This window comes from Watersipora subatra, chromosome 3 (genome assembly GCF_963576615.1).
Source record: "Watersipora subatra chromosome 3, tzWatSuba1.1, whole genome shotgun sequence".
Taxonomy (NCBI): Eukaryota; Metazoa; Bryozoa; class Gymnolaemata; order Cheilostomatida; family Watersiporidae; genus Watersipora; species Watersipora subatra.
In genome coordinates this window covers 9,588,036-9,608,495 of record NC_088710.1, presented here as the reverse complement: position 1 = coordinate 9,608,495, position 20,460 = coordinate 9,588,036, and the positions used below count along the sequence as shown (strand labels likewise).

At 33.2% G+C, this 20,460-nt stretch overlaps 1 protein-coding gene across 1 annotated transcript in view; it reads right to left on the bottom strand.

Annotated features, from left to right (window-relative positions):
- Window positions 1–14,800: 14,800 nt before the first annotated feature.
- The window catches only part of LOC137390318 (serine-rich adhesin for platelets-like), a 63,752-nt gene continuing 58,092 nt past the window's right edge, over window positions 14,801–20,460 (bottom strand). Inside the window, exon 18 of the mRNA XM_068076650.1 lies at window positions 14,801–14,884. Within this exon, the coding sequence (XP_067932751.1) occupies window positions 14,812–14,884 (73 nt within the window). The 3' untranslated portion in view covers window positions 14,801–14,811. The remainder of the gene's footprint in view (window positions 14,885–20,460) is intronic.

Below are 20,460 nucleotides of genomic sequence, written 5' to 3'. Positions count from 1 at the left end.
AATACTAATAATACTACTAATAATAATGATAATAATACTTGTTGTCTACACTGTGGCTGACTGTAGTCATTTTTTAGTCGGGTTCTATTCTATTCTCTTAGACATAGGCTAGTTTATTCACTCTCGACTTCCTTCAAATCTTATTGATTGATCACTCCATCTTCTCATTCGTTTGGAGTTGTCGGTTCGATGTTTTCGAATAAACATCCTGATTTTTCAGATTCTTCTGGTGGGAGTGTGTAGAGATGTTCCTTGTTTGCAGATGTATTTAATTTTGTTGAACGAGACATTTAGAACAGCAATGTGTTGCAATGAAGAGATAATGGCAGAGTGTGCACTGCTAGAGGCTTATATACCACCTGCTATAGTTAGTCGCAAGGTGACAGTGTGACACCCTTCTAGAGACAAAATAAAGAAATATTACTCAGTGTAGAATTCTGTATAACTGTCTATTGTAGGTTAGCTGGGAAGTGTAATTGTAGGTTACAGATTTGTCAAAATTTGAGTGCAAGGCTGAGTTTCATCAAACATGGGCATTTTTTCTTTGATGATTGCTGGGAGATCTACATAAATATTGTTTATTTTATTGCTTGGCTGACTGAATGAACTCTGCATCAGTTTTTAGATTTGTAACAAAAACCTGTTTAAAATAGTATGCCTTTAATTATGAAAAGAGTTCAATTTGTTAAAGCTTTGAAAAAACAGGAAAGACTTTGAGCTGATTGATTTACTTGAAAATTAGTTTTTCATATTTTGCTGGATAAAATGAAATCTATAAAGTTCTACTATATTATTCTGAGCAGTTTCATGGCAAAATCTTTACACCGATACAGTGTCATCACAGATCAACAAATTTTTGTAATCACATTTTGGAACATCCTCTCTATCTGATTGGGTGGCCCGGAAAAGGGCCATTTCGCTTTAGTTCAAGATGGATCTGGACCTCAACTATTTCTGCTGCCTTAAATATCTTTCATGCATTTTTATGGCTGCCTTTGCAATCTTGAATTTATTAACAGCAGATTGAGAGCCGTCTGTTTGATACGGCAGTAGCATTCGCCCATTTTCTGCAACTCTTTGGATGCAAATTTGCTCTAGTTTTCCTCAATTTTAAACATAGTTGTATTAGAGTTGCTGTGTACTTGCAGTGAGTAAAAATGATATAGCATAAGCTGTTTGTGGTCTTATATATCACCTGCTACAACTAGTCACATGGTGACAGTGTCATGATCTTCCACAGACACAATGAATAAGTGCTACTCTGAGCTTATAATGGCTTCCAAATCTCCTATTGTTGATTTTTCTGGAACGTGTCAACTGTATGGCTATGTAAAAATATGACACTTGTTGAGGTTGAGTGAAACACTCATAAAAATGTTTTTAAAATGAGATAGAAAATGGCTGATGCCTTCTCTACGCAGTTTTGAATAAAAATATATCAGATGAAGCAAACTGTGATAATATTTGAGGAGAAATAAAATGGCTGTCAAGTAAAATTGCATCTGTAATGCAAATCTGAAAGTTTAAAAGCTATCGCAAGTCGGTGTTGGAAAGATGGCACTCGATTTCTTTCAACTCATCTTTGACTGTTTATATTAAACACTCAATAGTCTATACAAACTTAATTTTGTTTAATACAAATGAATCCACAAGGTTGTTTGATGTTACCCTTTATTATTGACTCTATTTATCTCCTGCTCCATTCTCAACTATAACTTCTTCACTATTATCTTACTAGGTTATCTTTTCATGCATTTTTATACCTGCTTCTGTTAGTCTGAGTTGCGGCTAATAGAGATTTATGGATCTTGACAATGAAAGACTACTTCCAAGTTTTCACTTTGTAAACTTGTTAAAAAGTTTTCTTCATCTGTACAAAAATACTACATGCGTGTGTACACATCTACACACATTTATATTAGCACACGTTACTGTACTTAAAAATATTTGTCACCAACTGAATGCTAACAATGATGCCAACTTTATCTGCATCGCTTTTTTCTTGCATCATCTGACATCACGATAAGCATGCTTTTCACATTTTTTTCAGATTTTCACACTAATAGCACAGTCAAATCTCGCATACTTCTACATTCAAATAACCAAAAGCTAAGCATTCCTTAGCAAAATGTAAATTTTGGATAGTTTGAGGGTCAGGGGTTTGGGGTTCAATCAGAGACCAATTTAAAAAATATGAACTGATTTACTGGTAAAGTTTTAATAGATATTTGTCATCATGTACAAATTATATTTAACATACAATATTTAAAGTTTCTCAAAACATAAAAGTGCTTTAAATGATCACCAAGTTATCAAAAACTAATTTTTTACACCAACAGATAATCTATACATATACAATTCTCTAAAAACAAAAAAGAAGTATCTGTTATATGTATTGATGGAAACATTCTAACCATAATATATAGTATTCCAAACTCTACCTAAATTAACTCACTTTGTAGTATTACAAATCTTTGTTAGCAGAAGTTTGTAATGTAAAATGTCAAAATATGCAACCGATAGCTGCAGCCATGCAATGTGTCAGCGTGTTGTACTTACAAAGAGCATGATGTACAGATTTTGAGTTGAGGCTGCTTTTTTAAATTACAAAAGCTGTTTGAAAATTATTCAAGCCCTGCTTAAACCAACTAATTTTTGCAGTATCACATATGTTAATTAATAGATATTTCCTATGTAAAATGATGTCATAGTTTTACAATTTGAAGCTCCAGTAATTCATACCATATTTGTGCTGTACTTATAAAAATGATGGTGTACAAAGGATGAGTTCAACAAATTTATAATAATATCTGAGTTATTCAGTATTTTTACATGTAAATTAGAAGAGCAGAGCAGTAGCATGGGTAAATTAAATGAATGTATAAAATTTATTTGTGTGAACTTTATGAACATTCTGAATTGTGATTATTTAGTCTATCAAAAAGTGTGTAAATTAGAATAAAGAATGTTGGTTACATAAATGCATTTCCTTGAGGGATAGCTCGATGGCTTTCAACCTTTTCATGGTTCTCAGCTGAACAAAACAATATTACTATAAACATAACTATACAAACTATAACTATTGAACATAATCTCTATCTGGTTGGTGGCCCTAGAAAGGGCCGTTTTATTTGAATCTTTATTCATCAGTTTGCATCTTCTCGTATATCTTTAGGAATGCTTCTGCAATCCCAAGCTTGAAAGCTGCAGAAGTTGAGTTGTTGTTTTGGTGTTTTCGAATAAATGTCCTTATTTCTCGCATCCTTTTGATGTGAGTGTCTGGCATGTTTCCCTTATCAGTGGACATATTTGATTCGGTTAACAGATCTATTTAAAGCAATGATGTGATGGAGAAATAATGGTACATTGCAAACTGTAGGAGACTTGTATACCACCTGATATAGCTAGTCACAAAATGACAGTGTCAGAATCTTCTAGCGACACAATAAAGAAAAGATACTCTGAGCTTATAATTACGTGTAGCCCCTATTGTTAGACCGTCTGACAAGAGTTAATTTTTAGGTTTTAGCTGTGTCAAAAGTTATTAACATAAAAGCTGAGTAAATCTCTCCTAACACTTCCACATATATCTACACATAAAGATGAAATCCATTTAGGTTTCAGGCTGTAAGAACAACTCAGAGTTGTCCTTTTTGCAGCCTGAAACGAACAGATCTTAAATGAACCTAAATAGTGCTGGATGATATTGGAATGAATTATGGTGGTACATTGGACCACCAAAAACAGCAATAAAGTATAAAGCAGCATGAAGCAGCAATTACTTTTACTAGTCAATAGATTCCAAGGTTTTGTATAGTTTCCAATAGTTTGTATCTGCAGTACCTTTGTGTAGGAGAACCGCACAAATTTAGCGTGTATTCCACCGTTTGTTGGATTGACCTGACACTTTTAACTCTGCATCAGTATCTAACTAAACTTTATATGAAGGCCTTTTTAAAATATTTTGCCTCGACTTACAAAAATATTTTGGTTTTTTATTTTACCTAAAAGACTCTGAGCTAATTTGGCTACTTGAAAATCCTTTTCCATATTTTGCTGGACAAGATGCGTTCTAGTATATTAATTTTGTAATATTATGCATATAAAGTTCTACTATATTATTGGACAATATGTATTCTAAAAAGTTCTATATTATTCTGAGCAGTTCAGCTAGCAATATAGTAAAAGCCCTACATCGATACAGTGTCAACACAGATCAACAAATGTTAGTAATCACTGACATTTTGGAACATGCTCTATTTGATTGGGTGGTCCTGAAAAGGGCCATTTTTACACTTGACAAGACTCAAGCAGTGTAATGACCATTTACAGAAAATTTCCCAATTAGACTGCTTTGAAAATATCCAAGTTTAATCTGTCGCTAGTACAATTAAAGATGACCAGCAATAAAATAAAACAAGAACGATTTTTGAGAAGTGATAGTTCTTATCTTTGGTATCTCTGCATAGGAAAACCACATAAATTTTGGGTATATTTCACCGTTTGTTTAGTTGACCTGCACTCTCAACTCTGCATCAACATCTAGCTAGTATGAGACAAAAAGTCTGCTTGAGATAGCTCGCCTTAAAACTTACGAAAATATGTTATTTTTTTATTTGACCTGAAAAACTCACAGATGATTGGGCTATTTGAAAATCCTTTTCCATCTTTTCCTGTGACAAGATGTATTCTAAAAAGTTCTTCTATATTATTCTGAGCAGTTCTGCTTGCAACATAGTAAAAGCTCTATATTGATAATGTCGTCACAGATCAACAAATGTTTGTAATCACTATCATTTTGGAACATTTTCTCTCTCTGATTAGGTGGCCCTGAAAAGGGCCATTTTTCTTTAAATCAAGTTGTCTCTAGACAGCATTTACTCCTGCTGCCTTAATTTTCTTTCATGCATTTTTATGACTGCCTTTGAAATCTTAAGTTTAATAGCAGCAGATTGAGAGCCGTCTGCTTGATACTTCAGTACCAGTCGCTGAAGTTCTGCGATTCTTTGAACGCAAACTTGGTCAGAGGTTTCCTCATTTTCAAACATAGTGGTAATAGAGAAGTTGCTGTGAACTTATAGTGAGTAAAAATGATACAGCACAAGCTGTTGGTGGCTTATATAGCACCTGCTACAACTAGTCACATGATGATGGTGTCATAATCTTCTACAGACACAATGGAGAAACGCCACTCTGAGTTTATAATGGTTTTGAAACCTCCTATTGTTAATATTTCTTAGCAGAGTCAACTGTATGGCTTTGTAAAAATATGACATGTGTCAAGGTTTAGTGAAACAGTCATAAAAATGTTCTTTCAAATGAGATAGAAACTGGTTGACACCTTTTCTATACAATTTTCATTTAAAACTGTGTATACACAGTTTTAAATGAAAATTGTATCAGATGAAGCAAAATGTGACAATATTTAAAAAGGAGGAATACCAAAGGCTGTCAAGTAAAATTGTATCTGTCATGCAAATCTGAAAGTTTAAAAACCATCGCAGGTTGGTGTAGGAAAGATGGCAACTAATTTCCTTTTTAGCCAACTCATCCTCGACTGTTTATACTAACTACTTGGTACTCTATGCAAACTAAATTTCATTCAATACAAATGAATCCATCAAGTTGTTTGATGTTAACCTTTATTATTGAGTCTGTTTATTAAAATATTATTAAATCTATCATCACCTGCTCCATTCTCAACTATGACTTCTTTATTATTCTCTTCTTAGGTTACCCTTTCATGCATTTTCATGCCTGCTTCTGTTAGTCTGAGTAACTGCTGATAGAGATTTGGGAATCTACACAATGAAAGACAACTTCCTAATTTTCACCTTGTAAACTTATTTAAAGTTTTCCTCATTTGTACAAAAACTCTACATGCCTGTGTTCACATCTACACAACACATGTATATTAACACACTTTGCTGTACTTGAAAATGTTGGTCTCAAACTGAATGCTAACAATGATGCCAAGTTCATCTGCATCATCTCGTGCTAAGTTGATTTCACAGTAAAAATGCTTTTCACTGCGCAAACAAATTTTCCTTTCAGAACTTCCCACCAATAACACAGTCAAATCTCACATACTGAGCTTTCCTACCTCAACTTGAAACAATTAGAATAATTTAGAGTTATGGCCCTTGCTTTAACAAGAGACTCATAATAAAGCATGCCGCAAAGGCAAACACCTCTACAATCAAATGACATAAAGATAAGCAATCGATAGAAAATTGTAAATCATATATGGTTTGAGGTCAGGGGTTTGAGGTTTAAGCAGAGATCAATTTACAAAACGTGAGCCGATTCACTGGTAAAGTTTTACTAAACACCATGTCATCATGTACAAATTGGTAAACACGTCGTTTTATTTGACTCTTTATTCATAAGCTTGCATCTTTTCGTACATCTTTAGGAATGCTTCTGCAATTCTAAGCTCGAAAGCTGCAGAAGCTGACTTGTTGTTTTAGTGTTTGCGAATAAATGTCTTTAATTCTCGCATCCTTTCGATGGGAGTGTTGACAAATGAGATGTGACAAATGTTTATTTGTCACATCTCATTGTTATATTATTATTTGTTATTGTTATAATATTTCCTTATACTTGAACGTGTTTATTTGTCTTAAAGGGGCCATGAAAGACAGTAGAGATATAATGATATAAATGGTGGCTCTACTTGCCCCAACAAGTCACTTGGTGACAATACAATAACCAACCATAGACAGTTTAATCGATACAAGCTCTTATGTTCAGATACTCACAGGTAATTATGACAATCATAGTATTAAATAAGTCAAGGAGAGATTACTCTGAACATCTTTGTTTGGGTGCCTTAAAGTGTCAAGCAGCGAGTCCATGATATTCTCATTGGTAGCATTTGAACTAAAAGTTAGAAATATGAAATTGATAATATAATATTGCGCAGGAATAAGATGCCAAAATACCCAAGCTGACCAGAGAGTATAAATCAGATGATGAAGTGATTTGAGCTTAAATGGTCAAGTGAGCGATTTGATTTGGATGACATTCAGCAACTATTTAAAAGTTTGGAATCAAAACATAGAAAAATAAACAGGAATTTATCAATGCTATTATGAAGCTGCACACATCTATGTTTAGACTAGTGCATGGAACAGTGTATGAATTCTATAAAACAGATAATACATGGTAACACTAATTACACAATATTGTAAGATTCCTTTTCAGGATTCTTCTACAAGCAACAAAGACCCGGTGGGTGATGTTAGCAGCCACACTCTGATTGGTCAGGTTGCACAATGGAAAATTACTTTAATATTCAACATACCTAAATGATATGATTCTTGAAAGAATGCAATGGTTGAAGTTCCTTTTATTTTTACTTTTAGATTTCTTCCGTGAATAGAATGCTTTGACACAACTTCACAGACTAATAGTTGAAATCCTTCATATACCCATTATATAACTTGATCACAGAAACTAACACCCCTCAGAGCTTTATTAACAGAACTAGTTTTATTTTCTGTACTTTTTGTTATGTTCTCTGTTCAAGCAAGGGCCATAACTCCAAGTTATTTCAATTGTTTGGTGTTGACCTAAGACAGCTCATTATCTGTTTTGGGTTGTGAAAAAAATTTGTCATCTGAAATTTTGGAAGTACTATACAGCAGGTGATGCTGTCAAATAACTGATGACATTCTGTGCTGACTTACATATATTTAAAGATTCTATATATTAATTTTTTATTCACAAGATCTTTATAAATTATAAAGACAGTCAGTTGTGCATTAAAGAGCTTGTAAAATTTTTTTGTGTGAAATTGATCCAAAATGCTTCATCATAATCATACAAGGTAGTAATAGATATAACTAAATTATGGGCTTAAAAGTTAATGGAAATGGTTCTTGAGAAATTCTAAACTCATTTTGATTTTACTGACGCAGGACTAAATGCAACTATTCTATTTTTAGGATTAATGCTGCGTTTAGGTTACCATGAAGAGTTTGTAGCAAATAAAGTTTTATTTACAAAAGCAAAACAAAAAGAAAACAGTACAGAATCTCAATCTAAGATGTTGCATTGCAGGTCTAAATTAACAATATATTAAAATTACAGATTTATGATGATTTTGATTTTCAATTTTAGTAAATAAATGAGGTAAAGAGTACCTAAGGCTAAATAAAGGAGATCCGCAGAGACGAGCTATATACAAGACTACTTACTAGAGAGATCTATGAGCTGCAGAAATCCATAGAAATAAACTGAGTTTTTAACAGAGCTAACAATTGAATAGCCATAGAGACTAGCTCTACCTAAAATCAACTAGTAGAGAGATCTATAGAGGCTATTAGCTGCTTGTCATCAGCTCCATGGCTTCCTAAATGGCAGTTTCTTCTTTTTCTGAGCTGATGGTTTACCATCATGAGTTGACTTGCTGTGTATTGCAACTAAAGGGGAGTGTTTAACAGGACCTACTTTGATTGGGCTGCTTGCTGTCATTCACTTACATAGAATAGGAATTGTTTTTTTCAGTTTCAACATCAATAAGACAGAATCTCTAATTTTAATGTAGTAGAGATACAATGAGATCGTTATCATAAATAACCTAACATTTTTGTAGGAATTGTTATGGCTGAGTGGGAAAACACCTTATGATTGGGCAAGCATGGAGAGGGCTGTTGAAGCCGTCTCCTGGCTGGCTTCATTCAATTTATCTTTTTCTCAAAGACTTCTGACTGCTTCTGCAATCTTCAAAATAATATCAGCTGATTGATAGTTGATGTTTTAGTAGTGTCCAAGTAACTGCCTAGTTTTCCAGAATCTCTTGACAGAAGTACATCAAATATTTTTTATTTGTAGGCGATCACTTTTTAGATGAGTTGATAAGAAAGGGACTTATAGAAAAAGTAAGAACGAGCGACAGAGTTAAAGTTGCTGGAGACTCAATTAAACAATATTTGCTAAGATGGCAGACAATCCGTAGAGTTATTCTATTTGATTTTGTAGCGAAGTCTTGGACAAATGACAGCCCTGGTTTTTGGTGTCAGCATGGATGAACCAATGAGTTATTTCTAACAGCCTAGAACAGTCTTTACCTGATTGGCCAATCCTAAAATGTCTCATATATTTGCCAGACCTGTATATGTTAAAATCAACCTAATTCTCACAGGTTTTTCGGTGACAGTCTACTGAGAACTTTTGCTTTTAAGGAACATACTTAGATTTCTTGAAATCAGAAATGTAAATTACAAGAAATCTATAAAGAAGAATTAATAGTAGAGTGAAGCAGGTAGTAATAGTAGGTTTCTATATCACCTGCTGCAGTGTGCCACTTGCAGACAATTGTTACAGTATGCTATAATAGAGATCTTATGCCTAAAGGAGTGTCTTAGAGTTGACCGGTATGGCTTGGTGTCATTTTTGACTTTGACCAGCAGATGTTTTCTGGCTACTTTTTTCTAAATTTTCTACCTACAGTAGAATATCAACCAATCACAGAATAGGTAGCAGAATATGAAGCAACTGAATAACATTAATCAATGCCATTAGGCTCATTCGCAGACATAAAAACGTTTAAAAGGATTTTATAAGCTTATAAAGTTAACATTTTATTATTTAATCAAATGCAACACAAATCTCAAGGTTTCATAACATTGTCATGTTAAACTTACACTTTCTGAGGATCTCACATTTGAAAAGACTCAAGCAGAGACATGGCTGTTTACAAAAATTTTCTAAGTTAGTCTGTTTTGAAAATGTTCGCATTTAATCTGTCGCTAGTACAATTAAAGATGACCAGGATTAAAATAAAAACAGAACGATTTTTGAGAAGTGCTAGTTCTTATCTGCAGTGTTTCTGCATAGGAAAACCACATAAACTTTAGGAGTATTTCACCATTTGTTTGGTTGACCTGAGAATCTCAACTCTGCACCAGTATCTAGCTAGTATGAGATAAAGACCTATTTGAAATAGCCTGCCTTGACTGACAAACATATTTTGGTTTTTTATTTGACCTAAAATACTTGCAGATACTTTGACTATTTAAAAATCCTTTTCTATCTTTTGCTGAGACAATGTGTATTCTAGAAAGTTCTTATATTATTCTGAGCAGTTCAGCTTGCAACATAGTAAAAGCTCTACATCGATATAGTGTCATCACAGATCAATGAATGTTAGTAATTCTTATCATTTTGGAACATGCTCTATATTTGATTGGGTAGCCCTGAAAAGGGCCATTTCGCTTTAATTTATGTTAGCTTGAGACATAAATTACTCCTGCTGGCGTAAATTTCCCTCATGCATTTTTACTACTGCTTTCGCAATCTTGACTTTAACAGCAGCAGTTTGGAAGTTGCATGTTTTGTATTTTTGTACCAGTTTCTTGATTTCAGCAATTCTTTTGGCAGAACCTTGAACCAAGTTTTTCTCATTCTCGAACATGCTTGCAGAAGTGAAGTCGCTGTGAAGTTGTGGTAGAGGAGAATGGTACAGCACAAGCTGTTGGTGGCTTATATACCACCTGTTACAACTAGTCACATTGTGACAATGTCATAATCTTCCACAGACACAATGGAGAAGTGCTATTCTGAGCTTATAATTGTTTCTAAACCTCCAACTGTTGATTTCTCTGAGAAGTGGAAACTGTATGGCTATGTAAAGATATGATATGAGTCAAGGTTTAGTGAAAGGCTCATAGAAATGTTCTTTAAAATGAGATAAAAAACGGCTGACACCTTCTCTACACAGTGTTAAATGAAATGTATCAGATGGAGTACAGTGAAACTATTTAAAAAGAGAACTGCAGAGGGCTGCTGACTCAAATTATTTTATAAATTCTAAAATATCAACCTATGAAAATTTGTCAAATTTTTATTTTTTATAATAGTAATTTTTATAAAGGGTAGATATTTCTGGCTAACTCAAGCAATTGGCAAACTCAAACAGCAGGTCTGAGTTAATCTAGGTTTAACAAATGGCTTTTAACATTAACTCTAAAACTAGTAAATGCAGAGATTTTGCGTAAGTCTATTGGAAGACTGTTCCATTGTGATGGTACTCAGCATTCCATGTTTTTTTTATCTGAAGTAGTATAAAATAATTGTAAAGGTAGATTGGTTTCTAAAAATCTGGTGTTATAGTATGAATCCTTCTTGGTTTCATCTTAAACAAAATTTTGAATGAGCTATCAAGAGAATTTTATACTGGTAAAGTTTATCAACAGGCAACACAGACAGCTGAACAAACAGAGACCGAGATGAAGCTAGTGGCGGTTTATTGAATATTATGTGGATTAAACATTTTTGTGATATTAATATATTTTAAATAACAAAATGGAGCATTTTCCCATAACTCCAGACAGCAGCTTATTTTTGACCTAATAGCCCCATTGTATATTAGTTTCATAATACTACTGGTTAAAAATTTAGAACATTAACCAATCAGGCTTGGCATAGATCCTATATCTGCTTATTTAGCTGTTGATGTGTGTCTCCCATATCAGGTGACTGTCTAAATGAAATCTTAAGAAATTGATCAAAGATGTCTCCTTTAATTCCGAATCAAAGAATTTTATTGAATTTTCTAATTTTATTTTCTTTTGATGATTTCTCATTGCAATATATATTGTTTTGTTCATGTTTACAGTTAATTTATTTGTATTACACGATTGTTCAATTTTTTTAATTTCACTGTTAACTATATCATTGTCATTATTCAAATAGTTAGACCCAAAATTAAATTTATATTGTCAGCGAATAGAATAGGTTTTAAATGATTAGTAGATAACACTAGATCATTAATATATATTAAGAATAAGGTTGGACCCAGGATAGAACCTTGAGGAACGCCGCAATTAATACTTGAAAAGCTAGATTTATAGTTTTCTATAAAAGTTACGTGTTTTCTATATTCCAAGCAGTTTTTTATCCATTGAATAGAAGACGATGAAAAGTGCATATATTTTAATTTGTAAATGATTATATTGCCTTCAATACTGTCAACAGCTTTACTGAAATCATGAAATATCCCTAGTACTGCTCTGCCACGGTTCATTGCCAGTAAAACTTTATTTGTGAGCTCAATTAATGCTTGGCTAGTGTTTTGATTTTATCTGAAACCAAATTGTTGTGTCGTAAGAATGCTGTTATTTTCTAAATATTTGCATATTTGCAACTTTCTCCAAAATTTTACTAAAATTGGCAATATAGAGATTGGTCTATAATTTGGTAAAAGCTTTGGTGAACCCTTGTTAAACAAAGGTTTAACTTGTGCTATTTTAAGGCTGTCAGGGTATATACCTAATTGTAAGCTAGTATTTATAATGAGCTAGAGGATAAGCTAAAGCAGAGGCTGCAACTTTTACAAGCTTTGCTGGAATTGAATCTAATCCTGTAGCTTTATTTGCATTCAGCTTATGCAACAAATCCTCAACATAATCCTCACCAACACTGCTAAACTGAAACTGCAGGTCTGTTGGTAACAAATCATCATTTTCCACATTGTCCCAAAGGCCTGGAGTGTTGGTAAAAGCCTGGGCTAATTTAGTTCGTATGGATGTAAAGATTGATTAAAACAATTGGCTATCTCTTGTGAGTTCTTAATTTCTGCATCGTTGTGAATAATTGATTTTAGAGCATTGCTACATGTTGCTGATTTGCCTAATTTCTGATTTAAAATTCACATTATAGTGCCTAGAATATTATAATGGCTTGTAATTGAACAACTTTCTAGATATAATGAAAGGCCTCCTATATGTATTCCAACCATTCAGTTTTTGCCTGTCAACAATTCAGTTACAAAGATGTTGTGTTTGTTTACTATCAGCTTTTTCCCATGTTAACGTCTGCTACTGTGAACATCTCAAGATTCGTTTTGACAGAAACTTGTTATATTATTTCTTCACGTTTGGAAGTATTTGTTTGTCTTGAAGGAGCCATGGAGGACAGTAGAGATACAGTGAGATAATGTGTGGCTCCACCTGCCACAACAAGTCACTCGGTGACAATGTGATAATCAACCATAAACAGTTTAATTAGTACAAGCTCTAATGTTCAGATGCTTATAGGTAATTATGGAAATCATAGTATTAAATCCGTCTAAAAGAGATTACTCTGAACAGCTTTGTTTGGATATCATAAAGTGTCAAGCGGCGAGTTCACAGTATTCTTATTGGTGGCATTTGAACTAAAAGTTGAGAAATATGAAATTGATGATATAATACTGCAAAAGAATAAGATGACAGGATACCCAAACTGACCGAAAATTATATATCAGATGATGAAGTGATTTAAGCTTAAATGGTCAAGTGAGCTGTTTGCTTTGGACAATATTCAGCAATTATTTAAAAGTTTGGACGGAAAAAAAAGAAAAATTACCGAGAATTGATCAAAGCTATTTTGAAGGTATACGCATCTATATTTAAACTAGTGTATAAAACGCTGTATAGCTTCTATAGAACAGAAAATAGATGGTAACACTAATTACAGAATATTGTATGATTCCTTTTTAAAATTCTCCAACCAGCAACAAAAATCGAGTCGGTAATGTTAGCAGCAAAACTCTGATTGGTCAGGTTGCACAATGGAAAATTAACTTAAAATCTAACATGCACAAATGATATGATTCTTTGAAGGAATGCAATAGTGGAATTTCCTTTCCTTATTTGCTTTTAGGTTTTTCAACTGTCAGATATTTTGAGACCATTTTAATTGCTACAAAAGCTTGTTCCATTCATCAGCAGGTTAATTTGTATGACAGCAAATTATTTCAGTAACTGTTTTTTAATAAAATATTTTAGGTTCACACACTAATAGTTGAAATCCTTTTTATATTAGTTATATAACATGATTGCAAAAATTGACACTCCTTAAAGCTCTATTAACAGAACTAGTTTTATTTTCTGTACGCTTTGTTATAAGTTCTCTGCTCAAGCAAGGGCCATAACTCCAAATTATCGCAATTGTTTGGAGCTGAGCCAAGGCAGCTCATTACCAGTCTCAGGTTGTGAAGTAAATTTATCACTGGTCATGAATGTAAAATTAGTCATCTGAAATTTTGGAATTACCGTACAGCAGGTGATGCTGTCAAATAACTGATGACATTCTGCGCTGTCTTATATATTATAGTACATATTCTATATATTGATTTTTTTGTGAAACCCTAAAAATTTATAAAAATATAATTTTTTTTTTAAAAGTCAAGAGAGCTGCTTCTTGGGAATTAATAACTCGTTTTAATTTCTCCGACGCAGGACTAGATGCAACTATTCTTTATCCTCTACAGAAGCATTTGAAGAAAGCAAACTATATTATAAAAATTCAATTAATGTTGCATTTAGGTTATCATGAAAAGTTTGTTGTAAATAAAGTTTTATTTACAAAAGCAGAACGAAAAGAAAACTACCGGATTTCAATCTAAGATGTTGCATTGCAGGTGTAAATTAACAATATATTAAAGTTACAGATTTATGATCATTTGATTTTCAATCTTACTAATTGAACGGAGTAAAGAGTACTCAAGGCTAACTAAACGTCATCCGCAGAGACTAGCTGTGTACAAGACTAACTTCTAGGGAGATCCAGAAGCTGCAGTGCTGTCAAAAATTTATAAAGACAAACTGAGTGTTTAACATAGCTATTAAACAAAACAATGCTTTCCTGCTGTTACTTACAAACATTCACAGAAATCTTTATTACAAAGTTGACAAAGGTGATAAAGCTGACAGCTGATCATGTGATTAAAGTGACAAACTGATTGTCTAATAGAGCTATCGAATAGCCATAGAGACAAGCTGTACTTAAAGCTAACTATTAGAAGTGATTAGCTGCTTGTCATCAGCTCCATGGCTTCCTGAATGGCAGTTTCTTCTTTTTCTGAGCTGATGGTTTACCATCATGAGTTGACTTGCTGTGTGTTTTAACTAAAGGGGAGTGTTTAACAGGACCCACTTTGATTGGGCTGCTCGCTGTCATTTACTTACATTTAGTAGGTTGTTATTAAACGCTGCTATAACATTCAAATAAAAATATTTCTTGACAAACATGAACAACGTAATTAGTTTTCTGGTTACACTTTCTAACTGTGCCACTTAGAACATCAGCCAATCATAAAACAGGTAGCAGAATATGAAGCAACTGAATAACATCAATCAATGGCATAAGGCTCATTCGCAAGCATAAAAATGTTTGTAAGGATTTTATAAGCCTATAAAGTTAACATTTTGTTATTTATTCACATGCAACACAAATCACAAGTAAAGCTTACTTTTGATAAAATTTCATAAACCAGCAATTAGTTTTTTACAGGTCAATAGATTCCAAGGTTTCATAACATTGTCATGCTAAACCTACAGCTTCTGTGCATTTGCATCGCACGCTTGAAAAGACTCTAGCAGTGTGATGACCCTTTACAAAAATCTTTTCATTTTTTGTTGGACAAGATGTATTTTTGAAAGTTTTACTCTACTGTTTTTATCAGCCACATGGTAAAAGATCTTCACTGATACAGTGTCATCACAAATAAGCAAATGCTTGCAAGCACTATAGTTTTAGAACATGATCTCCATTTGATTGGGTATCCCTGAAAAGGGCCATTTCGCTTTAATTCAAGTTGGATCTAGACATCAGTTACTACTGCTGCCTTAAATTTCTCTGATTAATTTTTAAGACTGCCTTTGCAATCTTGAGTTTAATAGCAGCAGATTGAGAGTCGTCTGCTTGATACTTCAGTACCAGTTGCTGAATTTCTGCAATTCTTTGGATGCAAACTTGCTCAGAGGTTTCCTCATTTGTAAACATCATTGCATTAGAGAGGATGCTGTGAACTTGCAGTGAGTAAAAATGATAGAGCACAAGCTGTTGGTGGCTTATATACCACCTGCTACAACTAGTCACCTAGTGACAGTGTCATAATCTCCCACAGACACAATGAAGAAGCGCTACTCTGAGCATGTAATTGTTTCTAAACTTCCTACTGTTGATTTTTCTGAAAAGTGACAACTGTATGGCTATATAAAGATATAAAGTGTGTCAAGGTTGAGTGAAACACGCATAAACATGTTTTTCTTTAAGTGAGATAGAAAATGGCTGATACCTTCTTTACACAGTTTTGAATAAAAATATATCAGATGGAGAAAACTGTGATAATATTAAAGGAGGAGAAATACAGAGGGCTGTTGAGTAAAATTGCATCTGTCATGAAATCTGAACGTTTAAAAACTATCACAAGTTGTTGTTTGAAAAATGGCACCCGATTTCTTTTTCCTATCAACTCATCTTTGACTGTTTAAATTACACACTCGATATTCTATACAAACTCAATTTTGTTTAATACAAATTAATCTACCAGGTTGTTTGATGAAACCCTTTATTATTGACTATATTCATGTCTTGCTCCATTCGTGAATATGACTTCTACACTCTTTTCTTACTAAGTTATCCTCTCATGCATCTTTATACCTGCTTCTGTTAGTCTGAGCTAGTGCTGATAGGAATTTAGGGTCTTGGTAATGAAAAACAACTTCCAAATCTTTATCTTGTAAACTTGTTTGAAGTTTTCTTCATCTGTACCAAAAATACTACATGCCTGTGTTCACATCGAAATACATGTATATTAGCACAGTTTGCTGTACTTAAAAATATTTGTCTCAAACTGAAAGCTAATGATGATGCCAACTTTGTCTGCATGATCTTGTGCTAAATTGATTTCACAATAAACATGCTTTTCACTACAGGAACAATTTTTACTTTCAGGTCTTCGCACTAATAGCCAGTTTAATCTCGCACACCTCTGCATTCAAATGACCAAAAGCTAAGCATTCCATAGCAAAATGTAAATTATGGATGGCTTGGGAGTCAAAGGTTCAATCAGAGATCAATTTGGAAAATATGAACTGATTTACTGGTAAAGTTTTAACAAATATTTGTCACAGTGTTCAAATTATATTTAACATACAATATTTAAAGTTGTTCAAAACATAAAAATGCTTTCTTTAAATGATCAACAAAATATTAAAAACTTTTTTACACTAAGAAATAATATATACATAGACGCTTTTCTTTAAACAAAAGAAATGCATCTGTTGTGTGTATCGATGGGAGCATTCTAACTATAATACAATAATATTCCAAATTCTGTCTGAACCAGCTCAGTTTGTAGTATTGCAAATCTTTATTAGCAGAATTTTGTAATGTAAAATGTTAAACTCTGCAATTAAAAGTTTCAGTAATGCAATGTGTCAGCGTGTTGTATTTACAAAGAGCATAATGCACAGATTATGAGTTGAGTCCGCTTTTCTAATAATATTATAGCTGTATTTTCACATGTAAATTACAAAAGCTAAAGATTGACATGACTAATAGTTATATGAAGGAAGGTTAGTTTAGTTGTCACATAGAAGAAATTATTCAAATTTTGCTTGAACGAACTAATTTTTGCGGTATCACATATATGATACCGTTAGTTAGTAGATATTTGCAATGTAAAATAATATCATAGATTTACAGTTTAAAGTTCCAGTAATTCATACCATAACTGTGCTGTACTTATAAACAGCATGGTGTGCAAAGCTTGTGTTTAACATATTTATAATAATATTTGAGTTGTCCTGTATTTTTACATATTTAAAAACCTCTACAGTTTTGAGGAACAGGATATCATCATTTAATCTTAAATTTCAAGCTTTAGGTACCTCTGTGATAAATCAGCTTTTAATATTTCCCAACAATGTGTTTGGGTGCTTGCTAGTTACTAGTTCATTTTGTTTACCCATGTGTACTCGTAGGACCTAAGTCTACTCGTAAGACCACAATCTACTCGTAGGACCTCAATCTACCAGCTGGACCTCATTCTACTTGTATAACCTCGGTCTACTCGTAGTACCACAGTCTACCTGTCAGACCTCAGTCTACTCGTAGGACCTCAGTCTACTCGTAGGACCTCAGTCTACTCGTAGGACCTCAGTCTACTCGTAGGACCTCAGTCTACTCGTAGGACCTCAGTCAACTTATAGGACCTCAGTCCACATAATGTCTGAAATAGTTTTAAAATTTTCTGGCTCATTTTGAAGATAAAAATAATATTTTATATACACTCTTTACATTGTTTTTAAACCGCCTCGCTGTATTTTCACCTGACAAGAATCAATGCAGATTATCTCTCAGCATTTGCAAGGCTTTACTAAAATTAGCTATAATGATGATTTCTGAGATTAGTGAGAATGCTATAAAAGCTTTAAGATAACCAACCTTTCCACTGCAGCATATAAAATCAGGGCCACTATAATAAGTAAGTTGTTTAATAAGGGGTGTTATGTAACAGCTGGTTAGCTCTCTGTAGATTTATGCTCAGTCAAGAAGTTATCCAAATGATGAAGGCGAGGTACTACTCTGTAAAAAAACATCTTTTTGAGTTTGTGCATATTCAAATTGTTTGCAACATTTTCACTGTAATTGTATTCATTTGCTTAACTGTTGCATTCATCAAAACTTACTAAACTGAAGTCTGCGCTGTTTTTGGCTCATCAGGTATACTGCCTTATTTGTTGTGGCTCTTTGTCTTTTGCCCACTGGCTAGTTCTATTTTTTATACAAAAGACTTGCATTCATCTTCAAGTCTGTCAAGTCTATCTTCAAGCCTTATGTTAGGTATGTAGAGACTTATACTAATGCTTGTACACTTTTTATTCGACAGCCAAAACAAAATAGCAACTCTTGAGCAAACTTGAATTTTTTTGTAAAATCTTTTGAAACTGCTGAACTTGATTCTTGAAAAGAAAGTTTCTTACAGGCTGAATATATTTTATTAACTTCACTAAAAATTAATTTTTGCACGAATGACAAGTTTAAGGCATCAATAGAAATTGCAACTTACTTTCTTATAGCATTCTCTGGCATATAACCAGTAAATTATCATTGTATCCACTAGGTTTATGTGGCGTTATGATATACTCTTAGATTCTTTATTTACTATGAATGTTTTGACATTATTGTTAGTTTATTTTGAATCCTAGATTTTGCTAAGCATCTGTAATTTTATTCCTATCCTAGTGGTAACCTTCTGATAAGTATTGTGCTGGTCATTAGCTGTTTACCCGCTGATCGCTGCCGATCTTTGATGAAACACCCTTGTCTTCCTTTACTACATTGTTTTTCATAAGTTGATACAGTGTAGCTACAAGCTGTGAAGCTCTTTATCTGACTTGAGGGAAAACTTCCAGAATGCACATTTCACAAGAAGCCTTTATTTGTGTTTGAGTAATTGCTTGAAGATGGAGGATGTCTGCTTAGCTGGCAGTAAGCAGAGGTTGTACATGTTTTTAGAGCAACTAAACAACTTAATTTTTAGCTTCCTAGTTGTTCTACAAATAGAGGCTTTGTGATCTTGGCTGTGCATTTCTCGGTGATCTTTTTGGAAGTTTAACTCCAACCATTTGATTACAGGTCAGGAGTTCTAAACCGATAGGAAACGATTTCTTTTTCATTTCATTTTAGAAACTTCCATTTAATTTTTTCCATCCTTTTTGTTTTCAGTCATTTGGGTTTACTCCATGGTTCTCAGTCTATTGACTGGCTTATGTTCTTTTCCTTTTATTTAATAGCTTTGGGGAGTCTAAACTTCAATGCTACAAATAAAGTATTGTTCATTTTGTATTTCAAGGTAAGATGTTTCTTACCTTGGGTGTCTATGTTCTTACTGGTGGCATTTAAACCAAAAGTTGAGAAATAAGAAACTGATGATATAATATTGTACAGGAATAAAATGTCAAGATACTCAAACTTACCGAAAAGTGTATACAAGATGATGAAATGATTTGAGCTTAAATGGTCAAGTGAGTAATATGGTTTGGAGAACTTTCACCAATTATTTAAAAGTTTGAAGTCAAAACATAAAAAATGCTTTGTATAGATTTAATTAGAAATTAACAGAGAATTTATAAAAATAATATACAGCCCTCCATGGGGGGGCTGTATATCATCCTTATAAGTTCTCGGTCCAAGCAAGGGCCATAACTCCAAGTTATTCCGATTGTTTGTAGTTGAGCCAAGGCAGCTCATTATCAGTCTGAGGTTGTGAAGAAAATTTGTCATTGGAAATTTTGAAAGTACCGTACAGCAGGTGATGCTGTCAAATAACTGATGACAGTCTGTGCTGACTTACATATTTATGTACATATTCTATATATTAATTTTTTATTTACAAACTCTTATAAATATCAGTTATAAAGACAATCAGTTGAGCATTAAAGTTCTTGTAATAAATTCTTTGTGAAATTGATCCAAAATGCTTCTCCATTATTATACAAGGTAGTACTAAATATAACTAAATTATGAATTTAAAAGTTAAGAAAGCTGATTTTTAGGAATTCCTAAGTTCATTTTGATTTTACTGATGCAGGACTAGGTGCCACTATTTTTTACTCTCAACAGAAGTCTTTGAAGAAAGCAAATAGTAGTTAAAACTTCAATTAATACTCCATGTAGGTT